The sequence below is a fragment of the Magnolia sinica genome, chromosome 6, assembly GCF_029962835.1.
Source record: "Magnolia sinica isolate HGM2019 chromosome 6, MsV1, whole genome shotgun sequence".
Taxonomy (NCBI): Eukaryota; Viridiplantae; Streptophyta; class Magnoliopsida; order Magnoliales; family Magnoliaceae; genus Magnolia; species Magnolia sinica.
The window spans coordinates 95954860-95979354 of NC_080578.1; the positions used below are offsets into that span (position 1 = coordinate 95954860).

Sequence of the window (24495 nt, forward strand, 5' to 3'; positions counted from 1 at the left end):
ATATTTGGAAAGAATTACAACTCCTGCCAACTAACGGGAAAAATGGACAATAACTTTTGAAGCACAAGCCCATTCTAACACAAGCAATTTCGCCCTACTAAAAACCTCCAAAAGACTCCCCGCCCGATTCCTAAAGCATCAACTGTTCCTTTCCAACCATATACACCAAACAACCACTACTAAGCATATTCACCAAACTTTGTTCCCTAACTCTCCCGATCTGCCTCCATGCCACATAAAGAAAAACTGAGCAATAGACCTCCACCAAACCCATAATACATCGAACAATTCAAAGAAAGATTTCCACATCCTTCTTGCAAAAGAACAATGAAGAAATAAATGATCCACCAACTCTTCATCTTGATAGCACGTTAAGCAGACATTCGGAAGAATCATCTTTCTCTTACGAATGTTATCCACCATTAGTACCTTGTTACTCACCATGAGCCATGCTAGAGCCGCCACCTTTGGAGGAGTGCCATACATCCATACATGAGCCAATAAACTGATCTCGACAGTTGACCCTCAACTAGTATGCAACTTGAAGAAAGATTTCACTAAAAACTGACCTCATTTCTCTAGAAACCAAATCAGTGAATCCGATGATGCTAATACTGGAAGAACCTTAGACAAAATCTTCAACAGCTCAACCAATTTGACAGTCTCCAAATCAATTGGATTCCTTCTGTACGGTAGAGTCCAAATCAGTGTTTTTAGTAGCGTTGTAGCGTACGCAAGTAGCGTAAGCTACAAGGTATGTAGCGTACGCTACATGCACTGTAGCGTAGTGTGTAGCATAGATAGCATAAGCTACCTGAAATCTCATTTTTTAAGTGTTTTTTCTATGTTAGTTTAACACCTACTTTAAAATGGCGATGACTTGTACCTATGACACATGGCACTACATTAAACTAATCCGGACCATCCAAATTGTGGTCTATATCATGAATTTGTGATGTTTCAATAAATAAATAAAAGAAGAAGTCACACTTAGAGATGTCTAAAGGCAGAGAGAGAGAGAGAGAGAGAAATTTTGCATGGAAATATGTGGTTGATGATTCAGATTCGTAGTCAAGAACTCGTATAAATTATGCATTTTTTAAATTTTATCATATCTTCTATTATTTTAATTAAAAAAATATTAAGGATTGTGTAGCGTAGAGGGCCAAACACCACGCTATATGCTACAAGTTATTAAAAACATTGATCCAAATAACTTCCTCCCCTAGCAAACTAAAATAATTTGCAACCAAAACATTTACCTCCATCGAGAGCCTTGCTAGATGAGGGAGAGCATCACACAATTTCTGCTCCCCCGCCCATTTATTCTCCCAAAATCTAATCTTCAACCCATTTCCCAAAAGGAATCCTACCCTTTCCAAACTTTACCTTTTAGAGATGCCATTGATATCCAAAGATGGGAGGATCTATATAACGATGACGAATCCGGCCACCAACCCCCTAGTCCCATCCCGTACTTCCTTCCCACCATCTCTCTCCACCAACTACCCTCTTCCACCCCGAATCCCCATACCCATTTTCCAAGCAAAGTTGTGTTCATATCCTCCAAACTTCTTAAATTGGCTCTCCCCTGCTCTAATGGTTTGCACACATCCTCCCACTTCATAAGATGAAAGCTATGTCTTTCCTCTGCTCCCTTCCAAAGTAAGTCCTATGGTCCTACCTAATTTCTTCTAGTTTAACCAACACTAATTTCGGGCATTTGAATAGAGACATTAGATATATTGGAAGATTTGACATTGCCACCTTGATTGAAGTTAGTCTCCCACCCAAAGATAAATGTCTAGTCCTCATTCTGCTAACTGTGTCTTAAACCTTTCTATAACTTTATCCCATAGGTGTTTTGTCGACTTCCGAGACATAAAGGGAGACCAAGATACGTAGACAGAAAGGATCCTTCCCCTACATCTAAATAAACTCGCAAAATAAATAAATAAACTTCCTCCCTTGATATCCCCACCCCCAATCATTTTTTGTGATGTTAACTTTCAAACCCGATACCACTTAAAAACATATTATAATCATGCGCAAATTATCCACCAAAGAATTTTCCGCCTCACACAACAACAATGTATCATCCACATGCTATAAATGACTTATCTGCAAGTCCGAGTTATCCACTCTAAATCCTCGCACAAGGCCCAAAGATGCATCTCTATCCATCATTATGCTAAACACCTCCATAATTGTCACAAACAAGGAGACAAAGCCCCCTTGCCTCAGCCCTCCTGAAAATGAGAAAAAAGAACTATTGACCAGAATTGAATTTTTTTTAGCCAATTCCATACATGTGCGCATCCAAGCATCCCAAATCGCCCTAGCATATTATCAAGAAAATCCCAATTCACACCTTCCAATATTAACTCAAAATAATCCAATAAAAACTAGAGTAGAATGGCGGAAATAAAAATAAAAAGATCGGAAAGAGTCCAAATCCTGCTCAAATCTGCCTTTGTATATGCATTTTATGGATGTAGAGGCTATACAGTCTATATGAAAACCATAGTTAAAAGAGTAAGAGACTCAGGACAAAAGACTCGGACAAACTGGTTCAGTCCTGAGTCGAGTCGGGACTCACCCGATTTGAGGCTGAATCGGCCTGACTCACCTGAGTCAAGGTTGAAATTAGTTTATGGTTTATAAATAATCCCTAAAAGCCATCCAATTCAACTGTGTACTCCACAGTCCAATTGGTTCATACTAATGACCATCAGAATGAATGTGGGCCCCACAAGCTGACCAGACCATTTGTTTGGCCCTGATCTTCAATCTGCTAGCAGTAAGGTCCACTTGTCAACCCTTTTTGGGTGATTAAATGGCCCTGCATCAGACTTGCTTTCTAAATTTCAAAAGATTTGTATAGAAACTTCATAAATTAGAAACCAAGTCTTATTAAACTTTGACCAATAAGAACCCAAAATCAAGACTACTAAGTAATCAGGTTAACTAATTTAAAGTAGAAAACTTACTTCAAAGGAAAATGTCCCTATGGGGTTGAGGGTCAAGCAATGTTTTAAATAGAGAATAGTGCGTAGGTAGCGTGCATCCCTCAGTAGCATGAAGCGTAAGCAGTAGAAGAAGATTTGATGAGGATAATGTGAAGAAGAGATGAGAATATTGAGAGAGAAGGAGGAGGAGAGTTTTGGAGAGATGATGTGTGTTAGGCTTGCATGCCCTAACACATAATATTTTATCATGAAAAAGCATATAGTACACTGCAGGGGAATAGGGAAGTGTGCACATGCACTTACACTAAAAGGACACACTATAAATATAATACACTAGCATTCTCTATACTCCCCCTCAAGTTGGAGCATAGATGTTGATCATGCCCAACTTGTCACAAACACGATGAAGAGCATCTCGACTCAAGGATTTTGTAAGAACATCAGCAAGTTGATCCCCAGATCGAACAAAAGGAGTGACAATTTCCTTAGAAGCAACTTTCTCCCGAATAAAGTGACAGTCAACCTCAATATGCTTGGTTCGCTCGTGGAAAACTGGGTTACGAGCAATATGGATAGCCGCTTGATTGTCACAGTGAAGAGGAATAGGACCCGAAGGAGGATAGCCAAGTTCTTCAAGAAGATTGCGAAGCCACACAAGTTCACATGTCGCATGAGCCATAGCACGATATTCAGCTTCAGCTGAGGACCGGGCAACAACTGGCTGCTTTTTGCTCTTCCAGGTTATAAGATTGCCACCTAAGAAGGTACAGAAGCCGGATGTAGAGCGGCGATCAAAAGTATTACCTGCACAATCAGCATCGGAATAGCCAGAAAGATGAAGATGACCATGCAACTGAAAGTAGAGGCCAAAACCCGGGGTTGATTTTAAATACCGAAGTATGCGGTAGACAGCCGTGAGATGAGAAGTACAGGGAGCTTGCATGAATTGGCTAACAACCCCCACTGCAAATGAGAGATCTGGGCGAGTAATAGTCAGGTAAATAAGCCGGCCTACAAGTCGTCGATACATCTCGGGATCAGTAAGGAGAGTACCATCATCTGGTCGAAGCTTCTGTGAAGTATCCATGGGAGTGGTAGCAGGCTTGCACCCTAACATGCCGGTCTCCATGAGAAGATCGAGCGCATATTTTCGTTGTGACAAGACCAATTTGGATGATGAGCGAGCAACTTCAATTCCGAGGAAGTAGCGAAGAGGACCAAGATCCTTGATTTCAAACTTGGTCTTCAAAAAATCTTTGACCTCCCTCATTCCAGTAGAATCACTACCGGACAAAACAATATCATCCACATAGACAATGAGAACCATGATGCCCGTCGATCGACGACATATAAAGAGAGAATGATCAGCATGACTACGAACAAAGCCAAACTCCAAGAGAGCCTGACTAAATTTTTCGAACCATGCACGTGGAGATTGTTTGAGTCCATAAAGAGCCTTCTTCAACCGACATACAAGTGCAGGGTTGTGAGAAGCAACAAAGCCAGGAGGTTGATGCATGTAAACTTCCTCTGTAAGATCCCCATGGAGAAATGCATTCTTAACATCAAGCTGAAACAAGGGCCATGATAAATTAACGGCCAAGGAGAGCACAACACGAATTGAATTAAGCTTAGCCACTGGAGAAAATGTCTCGAAGTAATCCACACCATGAGTCTTGGTGTAACCCTTAGCAACAAGACGGGCTTTATAGCGATCAATTGAGCCATCTGGAAGAAACTTGATTGTATAAACCCATCGACAGCCAACAGGCTTATGGCCTACAGGAAGTGGCACAAGATCCCAAGTATGATTCTTCTCAAGAGCAGACATTTCTTCCATCATCGCCTTTGTCCAATCAGGACTCTGAAGAGCATGTGAGAGAGATCTAGGAATAGTCTGTGATGAAAGGGAAGCACAAACGACTGAAAAGACGGTGAAAGATGATAATATGAAACGAAATTACTAATGGGGTATTGAGTACAAGATCGTGACCCTTTGCGCAAGGCAATGGGAAGATCTAAACTCGACTTAGGAGAGTCACTGAACCAACATCCAAAGTAAGCGGAAGGGTAGATGACTGAGCTTGTGAAGATTTATCTCGACGCTGATACACCGGCAGAGGCTTAGGCTCAACCATATCACCAACAGGATGCTGAATAGAGGGGAGAGGAGTTTTCCCATGATCATTAGTGGAAAGAGGATAACAGTTATACTCCCCCTGACGCGCAAGAGGATCACAGAGGGATCTGCCTGGAGAGGAGAAAAAAGAAAGATCCTCAAAGAATGTGACATCGGCAGAGACATATTTCTTGCGAGTCAATGGGTCAAAGCATTTATAACCTTTCTGACTCCGAGGATACCCTATAAAGACACATTTAATCGCCCTGGGACTAAGTTTATCATTACTCTCATCCAAAATTTGAACAAAGCATGTACAACCAAAAACTTTAGGTGGCAGAGGAAATGGGTTATCATGAGGATACAAAATAGTAAATGAAGATTTATAAGACAGAATACGTGAGGGTATACGATTAATAAGAAAAGTAGCAGTTAAAAGAGCATCACCCCAAAAATGTTTGGGTAGATGCATACCAAGTAGAAGGGTGCGAGCAACGTCAAGAAGATGACGATTCTTTCGTTCTGCAATACCATTTTGTTGAGGAGTCCGAGCACATGACGTCATAGATAATATACTACGTTCCTGCAAGAAGGATAGAAAGGCAGTAGACATGTATTCTCCCCCATTATCAGAATGGAGGGATTTGATGGAACAATGAAATTGAGTGCACACTTCATGATAAAACACTTTAAATGCATCAAATACTTCACTTTTAGATTTCAAAAGATAAATCCAAGTCATGCGGGAATAATCATCAATAAAGGTAACAAAATATCTAAATCCAAAAGTCGAGGTAACCGGAGCTGGTCCCCAAACATCCGAGTGAACCAGAAGAAAAGGTTGAGATTTCCTCCCAGAAGAGCTAGGAGGAAACGTAGCACGATGATGTTTAGACAATTCACAAATATCACAGCATAATGGTTTAGTGACAGGTAAGGAGGGAAATAAAAGTCTCAATCTAGCAATGGATGGGTGGCCTAAGCGGCAATGCCACCGAGTCATGGACTCTTGATCTAGAGAAAGGGTACTAGAAGCGGCAACAGGTATATCATCGAGAAGATAAACGCCTCCTCGCTCATGCCCCCCACCAATCACTCTCTTCGTCTGTAGGTCCTGAAACAAACAATAAGAAGGAAAGAAGGTGATGGAACAATTGAGTGATTTAGTAAGAGAGCTAACAGACAATAAGTTTAATGGAAAACGAGGCACATGCAATACGGAGGACAAAGACAAGGAAGAAGAGAGAGGGATGGAACCAATCCCAGAGATGGGAGATTGGGTTCCATCTGCGACTGTGACATACTGAGTGGGAGAAGAAGAAGAAGAATAAGAAGAAAAGAATTGCAACTTACCAGTCATATGGGAGGAAGCTCCAGAGTCAATGACCCAGGAGGTAGGAGAGGATGACGCAAGAAGGGCGGTACCTGATTGGGCCGAAGCTGCGTGAGAAGGCTCAGGAATATCCTGAATGTGAAGCCGCATAATGGCATCATATGCCGCCCGAGAATAATAAGAGACTCTCCTGAAGTAGACTGCTCAGCTGTCGGGGTGGAAAACTGTGTCTCAGAAGCAGCGGCTTACGTAGGACGACCATGTAGCTGCCAGCAATAATCAATAGTGTGATTAGTTCCACCGCAATGTGAACAAATGCGGGAACCATCACGTCCTCGTCCACGTCCACCACGACCACGAAGACTACGGCCGCCGCGACTGCGATCTAGATCGCGGCCTCTACCACGACCACCATAAATAGAAATACGCCCCAAACTCAAGGATGGTACCTGAAGGCCAAGAGAGGACTGATCGCAAACACGATGTACCGAACGCTCTGGAGGCACAAATAAATGAGAAGGAAGAGCAGAGACAGTAGCGCGTTGACATATGACATATAATGTCGTCAATGGGGGAAGAGGATCCTGCATAATAACCTGATCTCGAACATGTAGATAATCGAAATTCAACCCAGTTAGGAACTGCCTGATACGAGTACCATCCCACTGCTTATGGGCATGTTCATGATCCTCTTTACATTTGGAAGGAAGAGGCTGATATAAGTCCAACTCATCCCACATGCCTCAAAGCGTCGAATAGTAATCTTTTAAGGATCTGGAGTTTTGTTGAAACCGACCAATTTCTTGAATAAGCTGGAATACCCGTGAAAAATTCTGAGATTCCGAGAACATATCATGAAGCGTATCCCAAATGCCTTTAGTCGAGGATAAAAACATCACTGAGTGGCTAATCGAGGAATCCATGCTATTCAACAACCATGCAATAACTTGATAATTCTCCTTTGTCCAAGACTTGTAGGTAACATCTGTCGAGCTTGGGGAATCATCCAAAATATACGACAACTTGTCACGGGCTCCTAAAAATACTTTTACAGATTGTGCCCATTGAAGATAGCTGTCACCATTCAACTTAATGGAGGTAATCTGCAAGGGGTTAGATTCAAGAGACCCTATGCCAAGAGATGAGGGCCCTTTGTCAGCCATAATAGAGTCCAAGAGAAATAAACCTATGCCAAGAGACCCCCTATGCCAAGAAAGATTGATTCAAACAACTCTATCTCACTCAATCCTTCAACATAACAAGAGATAAACATCAAACAAATGTCAATCATCCAAAATACCATGAAACGCAGTCAAATAGGGCCTGACCGAGTGAAAAACGGCCCAGCCGCACGCCCATTTGAGGTTAAAAACCTCTCAAACATTGATCTGAAGTAAAAAATCCACCATGGATAGCTTGGGAGGAAGATTCCGGTCCATCTTGAGCAAAGAAACCGAAGAAAAGCTTACCGATTTGAGGTAGATCGAAGAAAAACGGAATCTGGAACCGATTTTCGAATTTCTCTATTTCGCCCAAAATACCATGAAATGAGGTCCAATAAATTCTGAAAAAATCATGACAAATCTTCTAAAATCAAGATCTATCAAACCCTAAACTTTTAGCTCAAACAGAGCCCATGCGTCCGTACAACGCTGACGTCAGCCGTACGGCTGCTGACGTCAGCAAGGTGACGTGTTGCCTCTCAACCTGTTGGATGCGGAATGCCTTGAACTTGCTCTGATACCAAGTAGAAGAAGATTTGATGAGGATAATGTGAAGAAGAGATGAGAATATTGAGAGAGGAGGAGGAGAGTTTTGGAGAGATGATGTGTGTTAGGCTTGCATGCCCTAACACATAATATTTTATTATGAAAAAGCATATAGTACACTGCAGGGGAATAGGGAAGTGTGCACATGCACTTACACTAAAAGGACACACTATAAATATAATACACTAGCATTCTCTATATAAGCTACATAGTGTGTAGCATAAGCTCCACAACATTCTTAGATTCTTGATCAAGATTGCGCTTGGTTGCACCAATTCATGATATTCTGGACCAAATCAGACTGATTAATAATGAAAATTTTAACAAAATTTCATGATATTTGGTGCAACCAAACACAATCTAAAGAAATAGGAAAGAGCACTGATTAAGTATTAACTATTAAGGTAAAGAAAGAGTAACAAAACTAATTTATTACTATTACAGATATTATTTTGCTATGAACATTGAAAAGGTAAAGAAAGAGTAACAAAAGTAATTTATTACTATTACTTATATTATTTTGCTATGAACATTGAAAAGATTAACTAATTTTATTGAAAATAGAAAAATGTAACAAATCATTGAAAAATTAATAGATTTTAATGTTGTAGTGAAAAATAACCAGTAAACTGAGCTGTGTAGCATGTAGGGTAGTCGATGTAGTGTGTAGCGTATGCAAATTATCATGTAGCTAGGTTACATGCAACTTAAGCTATTTTCATGAGCTACATAGTGTTAAGGCTAAGATACGCAATGGAGCATAGGTATTAAAGTCACTAGGGTCAAGCAAAGTACAGGCCATCGTGATGTGTACGTGGCATATGAACCATGCATCTAATGAGTTCCCTCTAGAACATTGGGGTCCCCAAAAATCAGCTATATCCGGAACTCAGGTGGGCCACACCATCTGGAACAGTGCATAATCATGCATAAAAGCCCTAATTTCACTTCATACGGCCAACCAGAATTTTGGAATGGCATGAAAGTTGGTGAACCCCCTCATCCAGATGGGAAGCACAATGAATGGGTCAAATGTTTGAGTCACATCATTGTGGGCCCTACACGCTAGCAAGGGTGGCTGTCCACACTCAACTGTTTTCCTATGGTGTGGCCTACCTAAGTCACAGATTGGCCTGATTTTGGACTCATGGCCCAACACAGAAGGGTGCATCTAATAGATGGGATGGAAACTCGACTTGTGGTAAGGCCAACTTATAGGAATTTTTCTTTTTTATCGATAAATAACTTTAGGAATATTTTCCTATTTCAAAATCTCAATATTAACCAACTCTCAAAGCTTCTAGAATCTAGCACTTCTGGAATTTTGGCAACCCAAATAAACATGATTCAATAAGACCAATGGAGCTTTGGTGGGCCCTACATGAAGATAAAGAGGGCCAAATCCTGCCAGACCATGAAAATATTGATAACACAGAAATTGGCTGAATCTTGTCCAAATCATGCAATCTTGAGGCAACAGGAAAGGTAACTTGACAGGGGATCAAACCGTATAATTTTCACTGTGTTTCTGTGTCGTTTGACACTAGAAAATAAGTGAGGATGTGGAGTGGCAAAGATCAGCCCAGCCCTATATTCCACAGCTTTCAAGGATTCTTTTGGGACAAGTTTTGAGTCCGAGGACTGGTATGAAGTCCATCAGATTCATCAGCCTAAGTGCCACATTGAATCTTGCTGAAACATTGACGAAATGAGTCAACAGAATGCCCAATGGCATTAAATAAAAAGGTGTAATTTAATAAGCAAACCAGTTCATGCATGTGTTGAACTTTGATTAATAATGGAGCTAAACCAATATTAGTAGGCAAACAAATGCATTAAACAGTTGAACAGAACCCAGGGAATGAAAATGAACAGTACCACAGAGTATTGAGGAAGTTTCTGAAGCCGCAGAGTCACTTCTGTTATTACACCCAAGGTGCCTTCACTTCCAATCATCAATCGGGTCAAATCATATCTGAGAACAGAGGAATTATGAAATGCTAGCCATTTAGCCTACTTTGAACTTTGTCCTTCTCTTTGAACAAGAGGTGTCATACAATGCTCAACCGGAGCAGTTTGCTCGTTTTCAGTTTGGAGCAGCAAGGCCCAAGGTTTAGTGATGCAAACTGTTGATTGCCCATGCACCAAGTCTCCCAGATGGGAAAATCAAACCACTTAAATCAGTGGCTAGCATATGGATAGTTAAGAAAGACAACACGGCAGAGTGTCTCTATTCAAACTAAAAAAGGCCAAGACAATGATGGGTATTATTTTCACTTCTGGGAAAATTGCGTATAGAGTATCCGCAACAGGCCCATTATCAATGGTTTGGATCACTAAAGCATGGACCCATTGTATAAACATAAAACTTGAGCAAACTGTATATTATTACATATTCTCCTGTTGAGCAACAAGTCACCGTGCTTTGAAGGAAAATGCATTCTCTAACTAGGAAACTGCACCAGCCAAATGAGGAACATTATCATCATCCAGCTGCTGTGGCTAGGCGAAGCAGCATTCTATAAGATAATTTATTCAAATCATTGCCAGCCTTCTTTCATTCTTTCATTTAACAGCCTTCGATATGTGATACTTTCTGCTGAAGGCAGACCACAATTCCATTCAAATAGAATTGCAGAAAAGGAGGACAAATAAAAAGGAAAAAAATAAAGACATAAAACTGCCTAGGTGAAATTCCAGTTTGCAGTCATACACAGGCCATGATATTGATGTCGTGTATCACTATTCACTGCAAGGTAATAAATTTGTCAAACCCACCCAATTGTCATAAGGAATTACATTTGAACATCAATTGCATTTAGATTAGAATACAAGATCCAATAAATAAATACTCGGGACCAAAAGAACAAAATAGACAAAGGATGGCATCACATCAAGGGTGAGTTTAGACGCACTGTTGAACTGAATTGCAATTGTTAGTCCAATTAAGTGGAAATAAACAGATTGTTATTTCCATACCATTCATGTTGAAGTTCTAGGCTCCAACGTGCAATCATGGTACTTTCAAGAGAAATATAATTACATGTTTCACATAGTTGAAGCAAAGCACTAACATACTCAAATGTGGGAGCGAAGAAGCATTTGTGTCAAAATGATAGCAAATATACAAAAATATGAGGGAGCGGGAGCACAAGTCCAAATCATGATTCAAAGTGGGAACAGCACCTAGTTAAAAGGATCGTGAAACTAAGCTTCTGAGGTAGGACTGGATGGACCCCAATCGACATCAAAGAACATCAAGACCCTTGGGAGAGTAAAAAGATGCAAATATTAATGTCCTAAAATCACACAAGTTCTTAGCTCCTTCAACTTGGGAATAATGACAAATGAATGAAACCACCATTTCAGACAAGAAGCGACCTCTTTCCCAAAATTCACATGAGAATTTAATGGCATCCTCTTTCACCACCTCCCAAAAAACTGGAAGTAGGCCCATAGGGAAACCATCAAGACCCAAGGCCTTATCCCTTACCAATGAATCTACCATCAATTGATGTCTTCCTACAAGAAGGGATTTTCTACGCAACAAGCATCCTCCAAAGACAGCTGGCTAAACGAAAGATTATCCTAGGCCTTGCCCATCCTTCATCCGACAGCAGCTCCTTGTAATACAGCACGATAGATTTGCACATTTGGCTTTTCTTTACTACCCTATTGTTGTTCACAACCACGCTGTGAATCCTATCGTGCCTAGCCTGCGCAATAATGATACTGTGGAAGAACTTGGTATTCTAATCCCCTTCTTTAAGCCACGTTCCATGCAACCGTTGTCTCCTCTTGATCTCTCCTTCCTTCAGGTGCTTAATGTAATCAAGAGCGAGGCTAGTGCACCTAGCTTTCTCCTCTTCCAAAACTCCCCCGCACTCCTCTATAAGATCAATCAATTGATGCATCAAAGAATCTCTTCCACTTGCGCTTTTCTCTCCTTCCAAACCTACCTTTTTTTCCAATCAACAATCTTCCTCTTTAGCAGCCTAAGCTTATGAGTTAAAAAATAAATAAAAATAACCCACAAAACCTTCAACTTCAAACGACCTCCACCACTCTTTCATTAGCTCCAGAAAACAATCCACTTGAAGGCACGTCAGCTCGAAATGAAATCACTTAGGACCCCAATCTTCCTCGAGCGCCTCCAGCAAGACCAAATAGTGATCGAACACTGGTTTTGGAGGGCCACGCTGCCTCACTAATGAAAAGACTCGATCCAATCCAATGATCTGGGGAGCCAATCAAGCTTGGACATTATAGCTCTTGCCAGTTCGACCACGTGAATTTTACATAGTCCATAGGGAGATCAACCATTTCATTAATTTCAACCTGATCAAAGAAATCCCGCATGCTATAGGTTATATAAGCACCCGATAACCTCTCGAAGGTAAATCTAACCACATTAAAATCCCCCTTGACACACCAAGGATACTACCAGCTACTCCTTATCAAGTCCAAATCCTCCCAAAGTGCAGACCTCATAGAAGCCTGGGTCAACCCATAAACATCTGTGAACACCTATTTACTTCCTTCCGACTCCTCTTTGAGGAGAACCAAGACTAAGAATTTGTCGCACCAAATTTCTTCCTTGGCCCAACGCTCGGAATCCCACGTAATCAAAATCCCTCTTGCAACATCAAGCACTACCCATTCTTTAACCTTGCATCTCCAAACCGATTTAATCATCCTCCTGTCCACATGCTGCAATTTGGTTTCCTGCAACACAATAAGACTTAGCCTTCGAGCGTTGACATACATCTTTGACTCGGAGCCTTTTCTCCTTGTCACCCAACACTCACATTCCAACATAATAGCTTCATTGGCAAACAACTTTGGATCCTTTCCCCTTTTTTGTGCTTATAGAGCTGGCCCCACCTTCATAGTTAATCACAATTCTAAGGTTAGTAAGCTCATGTTTACCCCGTGGCAACCTCTGCACTATCTCTTTAAAGCCAGACAAAGATTTCGAAACACCTCATTCTTCTACAAAATGGAGGAGAGCAATATAACCCTCTTCTGGTTCGTTGAATGTCACGCCTATCATTCTCCCTATATGGCATAAAGCATCCTTAATCCATCAATTCCCTCAGGCCACAGCTGCATGACCTTCTAGTCTCTCCACCAGCTTGACCCTATCGGGATCAACTCCGAAGGTTCACATCTCCTCTTGTAACAGAAAAACTCTAGGGTTTCCAAGAATGAGCCACCATGCTGACCATCTTCCAGCACCATACATTGCCATAATCTGCATCTGGGCTCCAATTCCCTTGAATCACGATCGTCATTGCTTCTTTGACTAGGTCTTCTTTACTCGACACCTCGCTACGCACGTATAGCGCCAACCCCTATACGATTTCCCAGTTAGTAGATGAGACGATGCTTCCTAGTGGACCATAAATGTTGGAAATATGAAATATTCCATTCAGAGCCATCCTATTACAAGACTCATTTCAAACCAAATGAGTAACATCCTTTCCCTTTCTTTAGGAACTCAACCTTGTCATCTTTCTAGATTAAGAATACCCATTGATCAACTAAAGCTCTTGTATGCTTTTACCCCAACAATCAAGGGTCCAACTATTAGGGATGAACTTTGCTTTAGTTTCCTGAATCATAAGAATATCAATCTTCCTACTAATCACTAGATTCTTGATTGCAAACCTTTTTTCCACAACCAACATCCCTCTGATCTTCCATGAGAGAACCCTCACTAAAACAACATAGATGATACATCAATACCCAACCAGATTCTTTCACACTTCGTTACAAAGGAAACAAGATTGTGTATCTCACTATTGTTACCTCTCTTGGAAGAAACTGGACCCAGGAGGATCTCTAAATTACCTTTATCTTTCAACGAACCAAACATCTTGTGAAGATTATGTTGACTACCTTATAGAACATGCCTACTTTGAGTGTTGAAAGACACCAGATGCACGTCAAAGGCGGCTCATAGGAAACAGGCTTCATGAGGTTTACAACCCTTGAAGGAGATACTAGAACGATAAATCCATGTCATTCTCCTTATCAAATGACAACCCCACCTTATTGGCACTGAAACAATGCTCTCAAGAAAATCTCCCTTCACCGAGTAACACAATTGAGGTATCCCAACAAATGCCAAAAGATTCCCAAGACTAATTACATTGGCAACATAGCATTGATCCTACTATCTTCTTCCACATTGACCTCGTCAAGCTCCATAGCATGATCTACAAGGCCACCCCAACAATGGGCCAAACCATACATATATAAATTTGACTTTGGGATGCAATAAAGTCCATTTGGGGGCCACGCATAGAGGATAGGTCCGTCTCACTGACCTGCAATACAAAGAGCATGAATCCATCGTCAGATCTGCAAGATCACTACAGTGAGGGTCTGGATTCCATTTGGATACTGCCAGGACAACAGGGGCCATGCCTAATTGAACTAGATTTGACGTTGAATATCTTGCAAGAAATGTTAAGAGAGGCTCCTCCAAAAATTTGAGAGAAATTGGAAACACCGCAAAACCGGCCAGTTGTTTCTCAATTCTCACCCACCGTCAGCAAGATATCTCACCAATAGGCTCACTCCAAGTACCATTGAAGTGTGGGTAGATGGGATTAGGTGGATTCCTAGATATTTAAATCTCCTTTGCCTATTATTATCTGGCCACAAGTGACACACGTGCCCATTAGGTGAGCAGGTAGAGATAGTGTAGCGTGTGAGTGATCCAAGGTTCAATCCCTGGTAGTGTTACCTTTCAAAAAAAAGTGACACACGTGCCCAGATGCATCCAACTTGGGACCAATGACAACTTGCCAACTCAATTCTTGAAGGAGCCCGGGGAAATTCAGATGCTAACATACGTAGCATTGTGGTGCATGTGCACGTTGATTCAAACATGTAATGTATGTGACATATGCACAATACTTGAAGATTGATGGTAGCACATGGCACATGATGCATGTGCACAGAACATTATGTTCCTGCATGCACCATACAAGACTTCTAGCATGTCTAGTCTATCCAACCTTTTTCAGCAAGGATAGATTGTACTCGAGTAACAGTCATATTGGCTGTAAATGTTGTCCTCATTTTTCCTCTGTTTACATGCAAAAGGGTGCTTGACAAACTACAGACATGTTGTCAATCAAGGATAGCAATTGCAGTACATGACTTTGTGTGCATCCAAATAGCCCCTAAGAGTCCGTATAGTATTGTTGGTTTTCAATTACTATAACTTCAGCTCATCATTCAGTGATCCAAACCATTAAATAATGGGCCTGGATGACACAATCACCAAAAATCCCCCAAATTGGAAGATCCTAGAGATAAACGAATGTGGAATGTTGTTGTATTTTCTAACTGTTTATTTGCTGGCCACCATAGAATATGAACCATCTATATCAACGGTTCAGATCAATGACCCATCAGTCCCAATGGTAGAAACTGAAAACTCAAGTAAAAACTCTTGGCCCATGAGTTTTATGAAACCTCTTTAATCCATAGCCGCACAAAGCGTAAAGCTTAGCAGCAACTGATTCAGGTGCAGAAGAAGAAAATGGTCTGTTTCAAAATGTTATCAAGTATCAAGGCTATAAAGCGGGCACAGGAGCACAGGTACAAAGCGTGATTCAAAGGGGGAGCGGCACCCTGTTTGAAGGATCCTGCAACTAAGATTAAATCCAACACGTACATCAGAACTTTTCCGAGTCATTTATTGAAGAATTAGATCCACTCTCAATTCATGAGGGATGGTATAAAATAAACTAATAATAGTAACAATGAAGTCTATTGACTTGAATAGAGATGACAAAATGCATACATAGTATGACACCTATAATACACACAAATGACAATAAATTGGTAGAGAAAAAACTAACAATGGTATCAATAAGATAAAATCAACCTCCCTAAACTCTGGCAGTGAAAGAAAGTGAAAACCCAAGCTTACTCCCACATCCAAAGCTATAGTTGCATGGAGTGAAAGAAAGTGAAAACCCAAGATTTTTTTAAGGAAGAACGAAACAATGTGAAGCAATAGGAGGAAGAAAGAACGAGAGAATAACTGAAACAAAAAGATCTATTTTGTGGATGGAAGAAAGATGAAGAGAACGGATAAGTGAGAAGAATGTTGGAGAATTAGACGAATGATAATTAATAAATAATTTTCTTCATGATACCCACTCTAGTACCATGAAGAAGTCTTGGTCCTCTCACAATTGTGAAAGGAATGGAATTTGTGACTGAACTCATAGAAGAAGAGATACCACATGGTATGCCCTCCTGTAATGAACACAACGGAAGATAAAGCAAAAAGACAAACTACTGCATGTTACAATAATATATTTTTAAAAGTTCTCCACTGTAAATAAATTTTGATGGATTTCAATAGTAAGGTCTAATGTTTCTATGTTAGACATGTTTTCTGAATTTTTCATGACTGAAAAGGGAAACATAGACGCACCCTGCAGCGCTCTTCCGAGCACGAGAACCTGTCTTGATAACATCGCCATTTGCCAGAACAGCCTGCAAGGAAAGCAACATTTAAAAAGCCACACCTAAGAACAATGCAAGCACTAGAAAGTACAGACAGAATATACCAACCTTCAGGTTGATGACGTTATCCCGCATAGTTCCATACCTACAAACTGAAGGATAAATCATTAAATCTAATTAAACACAAAATTCTTAATGCTCATTGTCTGGGGAAAAATGGCCTTTTAGACAAGAAATAGTTTAGAGAAAAAGGTCTGTGGAAGGTGTTTAAGACGGTAAAAATGATCTTGAGGCTCAAAAACATGCAGTGGTAAAAACCAGCACAGACAAGATGGTTTGTGCTTCTCAAAACCGTTCAAACTTTTCTATTTGTGTATCATGGGTGGCAAGAAAGTACACCTTTTATGAGATGCATCAGGTATTGATTTAATGATAATAAACCAACTATTGACTACTGTAGTTTTTGCCCACATGGAGAACGCGCAAGGCCATGGATTGCACTAAAAAATTACCTGGAAAGCCATGGGCCTGCAAACATATCCGCCATAAGCATGTAAATATTTCCAGGGACCTTCAACACTTCAATTCCGCATAAATGTTGTTCCATGATGTAGCTGGGTAATTTGTTACAGATTTTTCTCCACCAACTCAAATCTAAAAACCGAAAGGCTGACCCCAAAGTTGTAATAAGATTTCTGTTATTGTTACCTACTTTGTTAGTCAACACAAGTCCAGGTCATGGGAGCAAAGATTATGGAAGGTTAAGAGAGACGTCATTGAATGGGTCGTGGTGTTACTCCCTATTGATTTCAATGTAGCTCGATCTATTATGCATCTCTAATCTTATGTTATTTGTATCAGCTAGTCAATTGCTGGTCCGTTCGTTAATAAAATTCATAATTCATAGCTCTTCAAAAATTATATATGTAAGTCCCTAGGTAGCTCTTTCTTCATATTTTTATTTTTTCATGGTTTTTCCAATTTTAATTTTTTCACCAATTTTCATTTTCTCAACCAAGTCCTTGAGATTTATATAGACATGAATGAGAGGAACTTGGAATCTGCAAAACCATACCTGAGTAATTTTGATTTTTCTAAAAATTTGGGCTAGATGCGAACATAAGGCACATAATACCAATAAAAAGCATAGTTCTCAAACTCAGTAATTTGACCGCAACTTGGCCAAGTCATCTCAACAGGATTTTGATTTGAGTCACCAGGAAACTCAGTCATCCTTGTGACTTCGTCTTATTCAATTCAGAGAGACTTCTCCAGTCAACTCACTGACTCAGTTGATTCAGCGCACCTAACAACAACTTGCATCAAGTGAATCATGTGGAAACCGTTCTTTTTAGTATTTGTAATAAAAATTAGGCATGCCCTGATCCATCGCCATGTCAGGAGGAGAATAACCAGTGCTCCATGTCATCCACAAGTTACACTTGGGTTCAGTACAGCAATTTTATATATGGGTTTTGCTGATGTCTCCACCTTCAAGGGCACATTAGCAATGTCTACAACCTTTTGAAGGCCACACTGGGTGAGACAGTTCATTCATTCATACAACTAGGAGCAAGGTATTCTGTAAAAATCATGCCAATTGGGTGATCCTAACCATTTGAATATGGCCAATTTGTTACAATCATCTGTTGTTTACAAGCCATAAATTACATGGTTGGAATCATCAAATCAAAGTGTTATTCTAGAATCATAAGAAATACAAAGTGGGATCTATCTAGTAGAAGTTTCAAGATGAGGTGTTATTTTAGAATCATAAGAAATACAAAGTGGGATCTATCTAGTAGATGTTTCGAGATGATGACTGGACCTATTTTGTTTCTCCTGTCAATCTTGACTGTCCATTTTCACGCTATTGACTGGAAACTTACAATCACCCTATTGGCATGATTTTTGCAACATAGCTTGTCCGTAGTTATATGAATAAATGGTTCAGATCAACAATAGGGCACCATGTGACCTTTAAAAGGTTAGGGGACATTGCTTACATCCCCATGAAGGTGGAGACAATAGCAAAACCCTTTATATATTTACAGCTAAATAAATATTTTAAACATTTGCTGCTGCTTTACATATTATTAATTTATTAAATATCAAGTCAAGTCAAGTAAAGACTCATCTGAATCTTCGAGCCGACCCAACCTGGCTAGACATGAGTCGAGTTCTCAAGTTTTTGAACAACGATATAAATAACCATAGCAAGACATGATGGAAAGAAATAATTCAGCACCCCCACATTCATTAATAACCCAATGCAAAAACAAAATTTCTAGCTCGGGAAGCATAGCAGTCTCAAGTCTCAACCATGCTACCCATATGATAACAATCAATTTAATGGCAGTACCAGAATGCTATGCAGATGCTAACAATCATTATAACAGTGAAAAGGAGACCTTTTGGAGTAAAGAAGATTATATCATAATAATTTCTTGAAGGATGATCACAATCCAACATGTGTAAATTAAAGCTCTATAACTGTTCTTGCAAACAAATCATTATCAAAGGTAATGAAGAGCAAAAGTTGGCAATACCTTACAGCCAGAGATCCAGAGCAACGAGTAGCACACATGCCACCAATAGTCGCACCAGGCCCTGCATGTCAAGATGAGACAGGAAAAAATATCTCAATTACAGTACAACTGGCAGTTGATCTGATGCAGAAAATGAGGAATTGCAGTATATACTGAAGGTAGAAGAAATTTTTCCCATCAAACTCAAGTAAAACCAGTGTCAACTGTCATGGACGATTCAAATCAAAGACTAAGACAGTTCTCAAAAACACTGCAGTAGCATTATCCACTCTCTACACTGAGGAACTATATAAGCCTCAACTGGATGACAAGTACAATATCCTCAGGCCTGTACTCAGTAGAATGGGAGACCGTGGTTCAGTACCCAAGCCATTGGCATTATTGGACCCACAATGTATGGAACAGGAAGGGTGAAAACTTGATGCTGCTAGCATCTTCCAGTCCTGGAGATTTTTTAGGGCATAGTTCATACACTTGAAACCCACAGAACTCATCCATCCAGAGATAATTTTCACTAGACAACCTTGTGGAAATACCTCATGGTTAACATTAATTGGCTTATGAATTTTTCTTTATGCCCATGTTATTGGATATATGTACCCTAAAAAGCGAATCATTCATGTGTCGATAGATCTTGGTCACTAATGACCCCTTGGTTCCATGGAATATTATTTTGCTCGTCATCATTAATTGTGCATGGAACTCTTGGATTAAATATGTTTGGTGGTTACAGAGGTTCCTTGTGGATTCTCTCTTGTGGATCCATGAGGAAAGAATGAAGTGGACACAACAGCCACAGGGGAAAAGGGAGAGTTGTGTTTCCACTTTCCATAGTTATTGAGTACCCTAAATTCCATAACCACTTCATCACGTCTGAGCAACCTAAGATTAGTTTTGTAGTTATCCTATGTGTGGAACTAACGACGAGTTGTGATAGATTAATCTCCACCATTAGGCATCAACTTGCCATTGCCCTCCACACGGGAATGTGATTGTTCGCTTGTTTCACAAGTGCTTGTGTTGGGCTCGGTTGGACATTTGCATTGACGGATCCCATCAAGTCTCATGTCCGGGAGGCCCATCATGCTCAGATTGGATTGACTTGATCACGTGTTCGCTTTGACCCATCCTTAGACTTGAGGCCATGAGAGATGGGCCTTGACACAACCTTTGAGGTTGCATTGGTAGCCGACATACAGATGTTGTTGGCTAATATAAGCTTGCTTAACATCTTGCAGTCAAATTGTACCCCCTTCACTGTTATCAACAAGCTACTGTACCTTTGGCTCCAAAGTTTTTTCATCAGAAAATAATTTATTACTAAATGGTTTTACAAATAACAGAAAAGATCACAAATCTGAGAAACTATCCATTTTGTACCAAAGCTTGATCATTTCAGGTGTAGAGGATTGTCGTTTCTGATCCTTCCCATACATTTGACGTCCTCGTTCTCATGCAAAAATGTGCACATGTTTATATGTGAATGTAGCAACAGAAGATCATGTAAATAACAATTTTAGAAGTAAGATTGCTTATGTTGCATGGATCAATATGGATATTTTTATAATATCATGCTGTCAAATTGTTCCCTCTTCTGTGTCACCAACAATCAGAGAACCGAGCTAGTGTATGTTCAGCTTCCAAGGTTCAATAGACAAGAATTTATTACTAAATGATTTTACTTATAACCAAAAAGGACCACAAATCAGAAAAAGTAGATGAAAATAAATGGGACCTACAAAAGGTACACAAAATCTAATTAACGAACCTGGGTCAAGTGGAAAGAAAAGACCATAGGGCTTCAGATATTCATTAAGCTCCACCCACCCAATCCCTGGCTCAACAACCACATCCATGTCCTCAACGTGCAATGATTTCACATTCTGCCAAACAAACAGATTAATATAAATAGGATGCGATTGAAACACAAGAAAAAGTGTTTTTCAGTTTAGAATAAAATATTAATGTTAATGATGAAAAATGATATATTCTACTTTTTAAGGCAACTCAATGGCTCAACTATAAAGAGCTTACAAATATTACCATACTTTAGAATTATAGGATCCTACTACGACACAGTGGATGTACAGTTTGCTGCCACATTCTATACAGGGGCCCACATTTCAGTGCTCCAGATCACTGACAGTGATATCTCAAAAATTTCCCAGATTGAAGATCCTAGCCATCTGTTCGATCAGTGGCCTACAAATGAACCCTAGAGAATACCATAGCAACCCGTACATTTGACTCAAAATGGGCCAAAGATGAATAGCTACAATCTTTCAATTTGGGAATTTTTCAGCGCACCCCTACCATGGTCTGAACCACCGAAACAAGGGCCTTGCCCCGACATGCTCATAATCCTAGACAGCATCAAATTATCAACTTGCTGCAAACACAGCCTTATAATCCAAGGTGTTCCATATCCGTTACAATATGGCCATAAAGGCCGATACGTATAGGTAACGGCCATGACTTACAGGGGTTGTAACAGCCGTTATACAACATAACGACCGTTGCCCCCGTACCAGTCGAAAAACGGTCACTTATTTTTTCTATGTAAATCCATTTTTCTACTTTTTCTCATTCCAACAACGTTCCTACATCATTTTGTAGAAGATTTCGACCACGCGTACTATAGTTTTTAAGATTAAAATAGTAGATTGAAACGATTTGTGCAAATAGAAGCTCCGAAGGACTTCGATGATAAATAACCATCCTTGTATTTGATGATATGCACAAAGCTTAGGATTGAAAGATAAATAACCAAACCAATTTTCTGTGTACACTGAATCCCTATTACAATTAGCAGTTCTTTGAGCTTTGTCAACGTTAACAAAGCATTAAAGCTTACCCATGGCTAATCAGCTTCCATTTGACAAAGACTTGACCAATCGACATTTCTCGCACTGACTAAGTGATGCGGACATCAGTGGTGCACCCTTTAGAGTGCACCAGAGGAGGAGGCGTCGTTGACAGAGTACCGAAGCAAAGGAGTTGACGTGGATGGATGTTGGGTCCATCGGACCCATTTTCTGACACACTACGAGTACAGGAGCGGCATGACCGCACCCTAACCATAGATTTATGGGTCAGATTTCACACCCTACCACACAGGTGTTTTAGTTTTAGGCGTTTTTGTTCTTTTTTTTAATTTCAGGGGCTTTATTGCACTTTCTTTATTTTTTCGTCTTTTATTATTTTTCTTGTTTTTAGGGGTTTTAGTGCACTTTTACTTTTTCCATAGCTTATACATATGTTGTGAGAAAACCTATTTTCATTATTATTGAATGATTAGAAATTTGTATTTTTTCTTCATCTTTATTCAAGAGATTAGCATGATTGGCCCTTGGGTGGTTGAGGATTCCACCCCAATTTCAGGTTTCCTTCTTTCTAGATCTTCAAGGTGCAGGAAAAGGTAAGACTCATCCTCCTTTTTTTTACGACAAAAGAGCTCGTACTTTCTTCATTTCATTCTTGACTCTTTTCATTCCTCTCTGAATATCCAATTTCTAGTTTGAATGGAAAAGAATGATGGTTAGTCAATAGAATTATATCCAAACTTGACCGTGGACTGACTTATGCTAGATCTAGGATATTCTCATATCCCTAGGTCCTCTCTTTTTATTGTTTACGTGATTTTATGCTAACGGAATGACCTCATCTTTGTGTTGAAATTTACCTAATTCATTTAATTAGAAATGGTTAGTTGATGCATGTATTTATTTGAACATTCTTTAACTTGATTATACATGCATCTAGGACTAGATCATCACATATCCCTGCATCACTAAGTTGGTCGGCATAAGGAACCATGCTTCTTTTTTGAGAGAAGTAAGATTTATTAAGAAGCAACACAAAGGCAGGAAAAAATACAACAAAGCTACAAAAAGAGCCACGAAGAACAGCAAAATTTGTTGATTTTACATAGGGCGCCCATTCCAAAACGGCAATTTTGACAAGACAAATAGCTTCATCAACGGAAGAGTTCTTGTTCTGAAAACATCGACCGTTCTGATCCCTCCAAATGAACCATAAAATTCCCATCACAACACTTCTCCAAACTGCTTTACGAGATTTGTTCACCGCACTTCCATGCCAAGCCCATAAAGGTTGATCAACAGGCATTGGCACCACCTAGGACATGTGGAAAATATTAAAGAATGCACCCAGATCCTACGAGCGAAGGAACAATCGACACTGCATCCCTCATACACATCAAACAAATACTAGGCAAAACCAAAGATCTCCTTTGAAGATTGTCAATAGTTAAAATTCTCTTCCTAACAACAAGCCACACAAAGGCTGCAATCCGCAAAAGAGCTCCATAAGACCACTGATGGAAAGGGAAGGAGGAAGGCGAATGCGGCTTAGAGATCAAACTATAAAATAATCACACCAAAAAAAAAAAACCGAAGCTATGAGTTTTCCAAATCATTGAATCTTCCTCTTGAGGCGAAGGCATGGAGAACTTCGCATTAGTGAGCAAGCTAAGAAACTCCTCAAATTCCTCGTCCATAAACAACAGAATCGCCACTAAGGGAATAGCAATGATCCACCATAACAAACCGGTCCAAGGCCAAACTAGCCAATCTTGGAAAAAATCTCCTGAAACGGGCTATCCCCACGCCAAGTATCTATCCAAAAGTGGATTCAGTTCCCCCTACCAAAAGAGAGAAATTCCTTCATGGAACAAATTATCAGTGGCCACAACTGCCTTCCAGACATTAGAAGCACGATAGAGAGAGGAAGATTTTATGCTCCAATCACTCGTCTAAGTGTGGTATTTGGCAACAAGAAGATCTCTCCATAGTTTACCGGCTTCATAACCAAATCTCTAGTGCCATTTTCCAAGGAGAGTGACATTCATAAGGCCCAAGTTTTTCAAATCGGCTCCTCCATTAAACGGCTTACAACCTTCCCCCCACTTAAGCAAATTAAACTTCATTTTTTCCTCTACCACTTCCCATAAAAAATCTCTTCTCATTTGATCTAGATAGTCCAACACCGATTTCGGGCACTTGAATAAAGACAAAATAAATAGGCATGCTAGAAAAGGCCACTTTGAGAAGAATCAACTTGCCTTCCAAAGAAAGATATTGGCGGTTCCTAGTTAACAACTTCCTTTCAATAACTTTGTCCCACAAGTACTTTGCCTGTTTTCTGAAACAAAGAGGTAGCACGAGACAAGAGGAAGGGAAGGCTCCTTGTTTGCACCCAAAGGCGTTCGTTAACTGCAAAAGATCTTCACGATCTACAT

General features: G+C 40.0%; 1 protein-coding gene across 2 annotated transcripts in view; it reads right to left on the reverse strand.

The window, feature by feature from the left end:
• Window positions 1–24495, reverse strand: part of LOC131249158 (D-lactate dehydrogenase [cytochrome], mitochondrial) — a 65584-nt gene that overhangs the window by 24035 nt on the left and 17054 nt on the right. For both annotated transcript variants that reach the window (XM_058249754.1, XM_058249753.1), the window contains 5 exons: window positions 21004–21118; window positions 19236–19296; window positions 16795–16831; window positions 16655–16716; window positions 10069–10165 (listed from right to left, as the gene is read on the reverse strand). In XM_058249754.1, the coding sequence (XP_058105737.1) occupies window positions 10069–10165; window positions 16655–16716; window positions 16795–16831; window positions 19236–19296; window positions 21004–21118 (372 nt within the window). The remainder of the gene's footprint in view (window positions 1–10068; window positions 10166–16654; window positions 16717–16794; window positions 16832–19235; window positions 19297–21003; window positions 21119–24495) is intronic.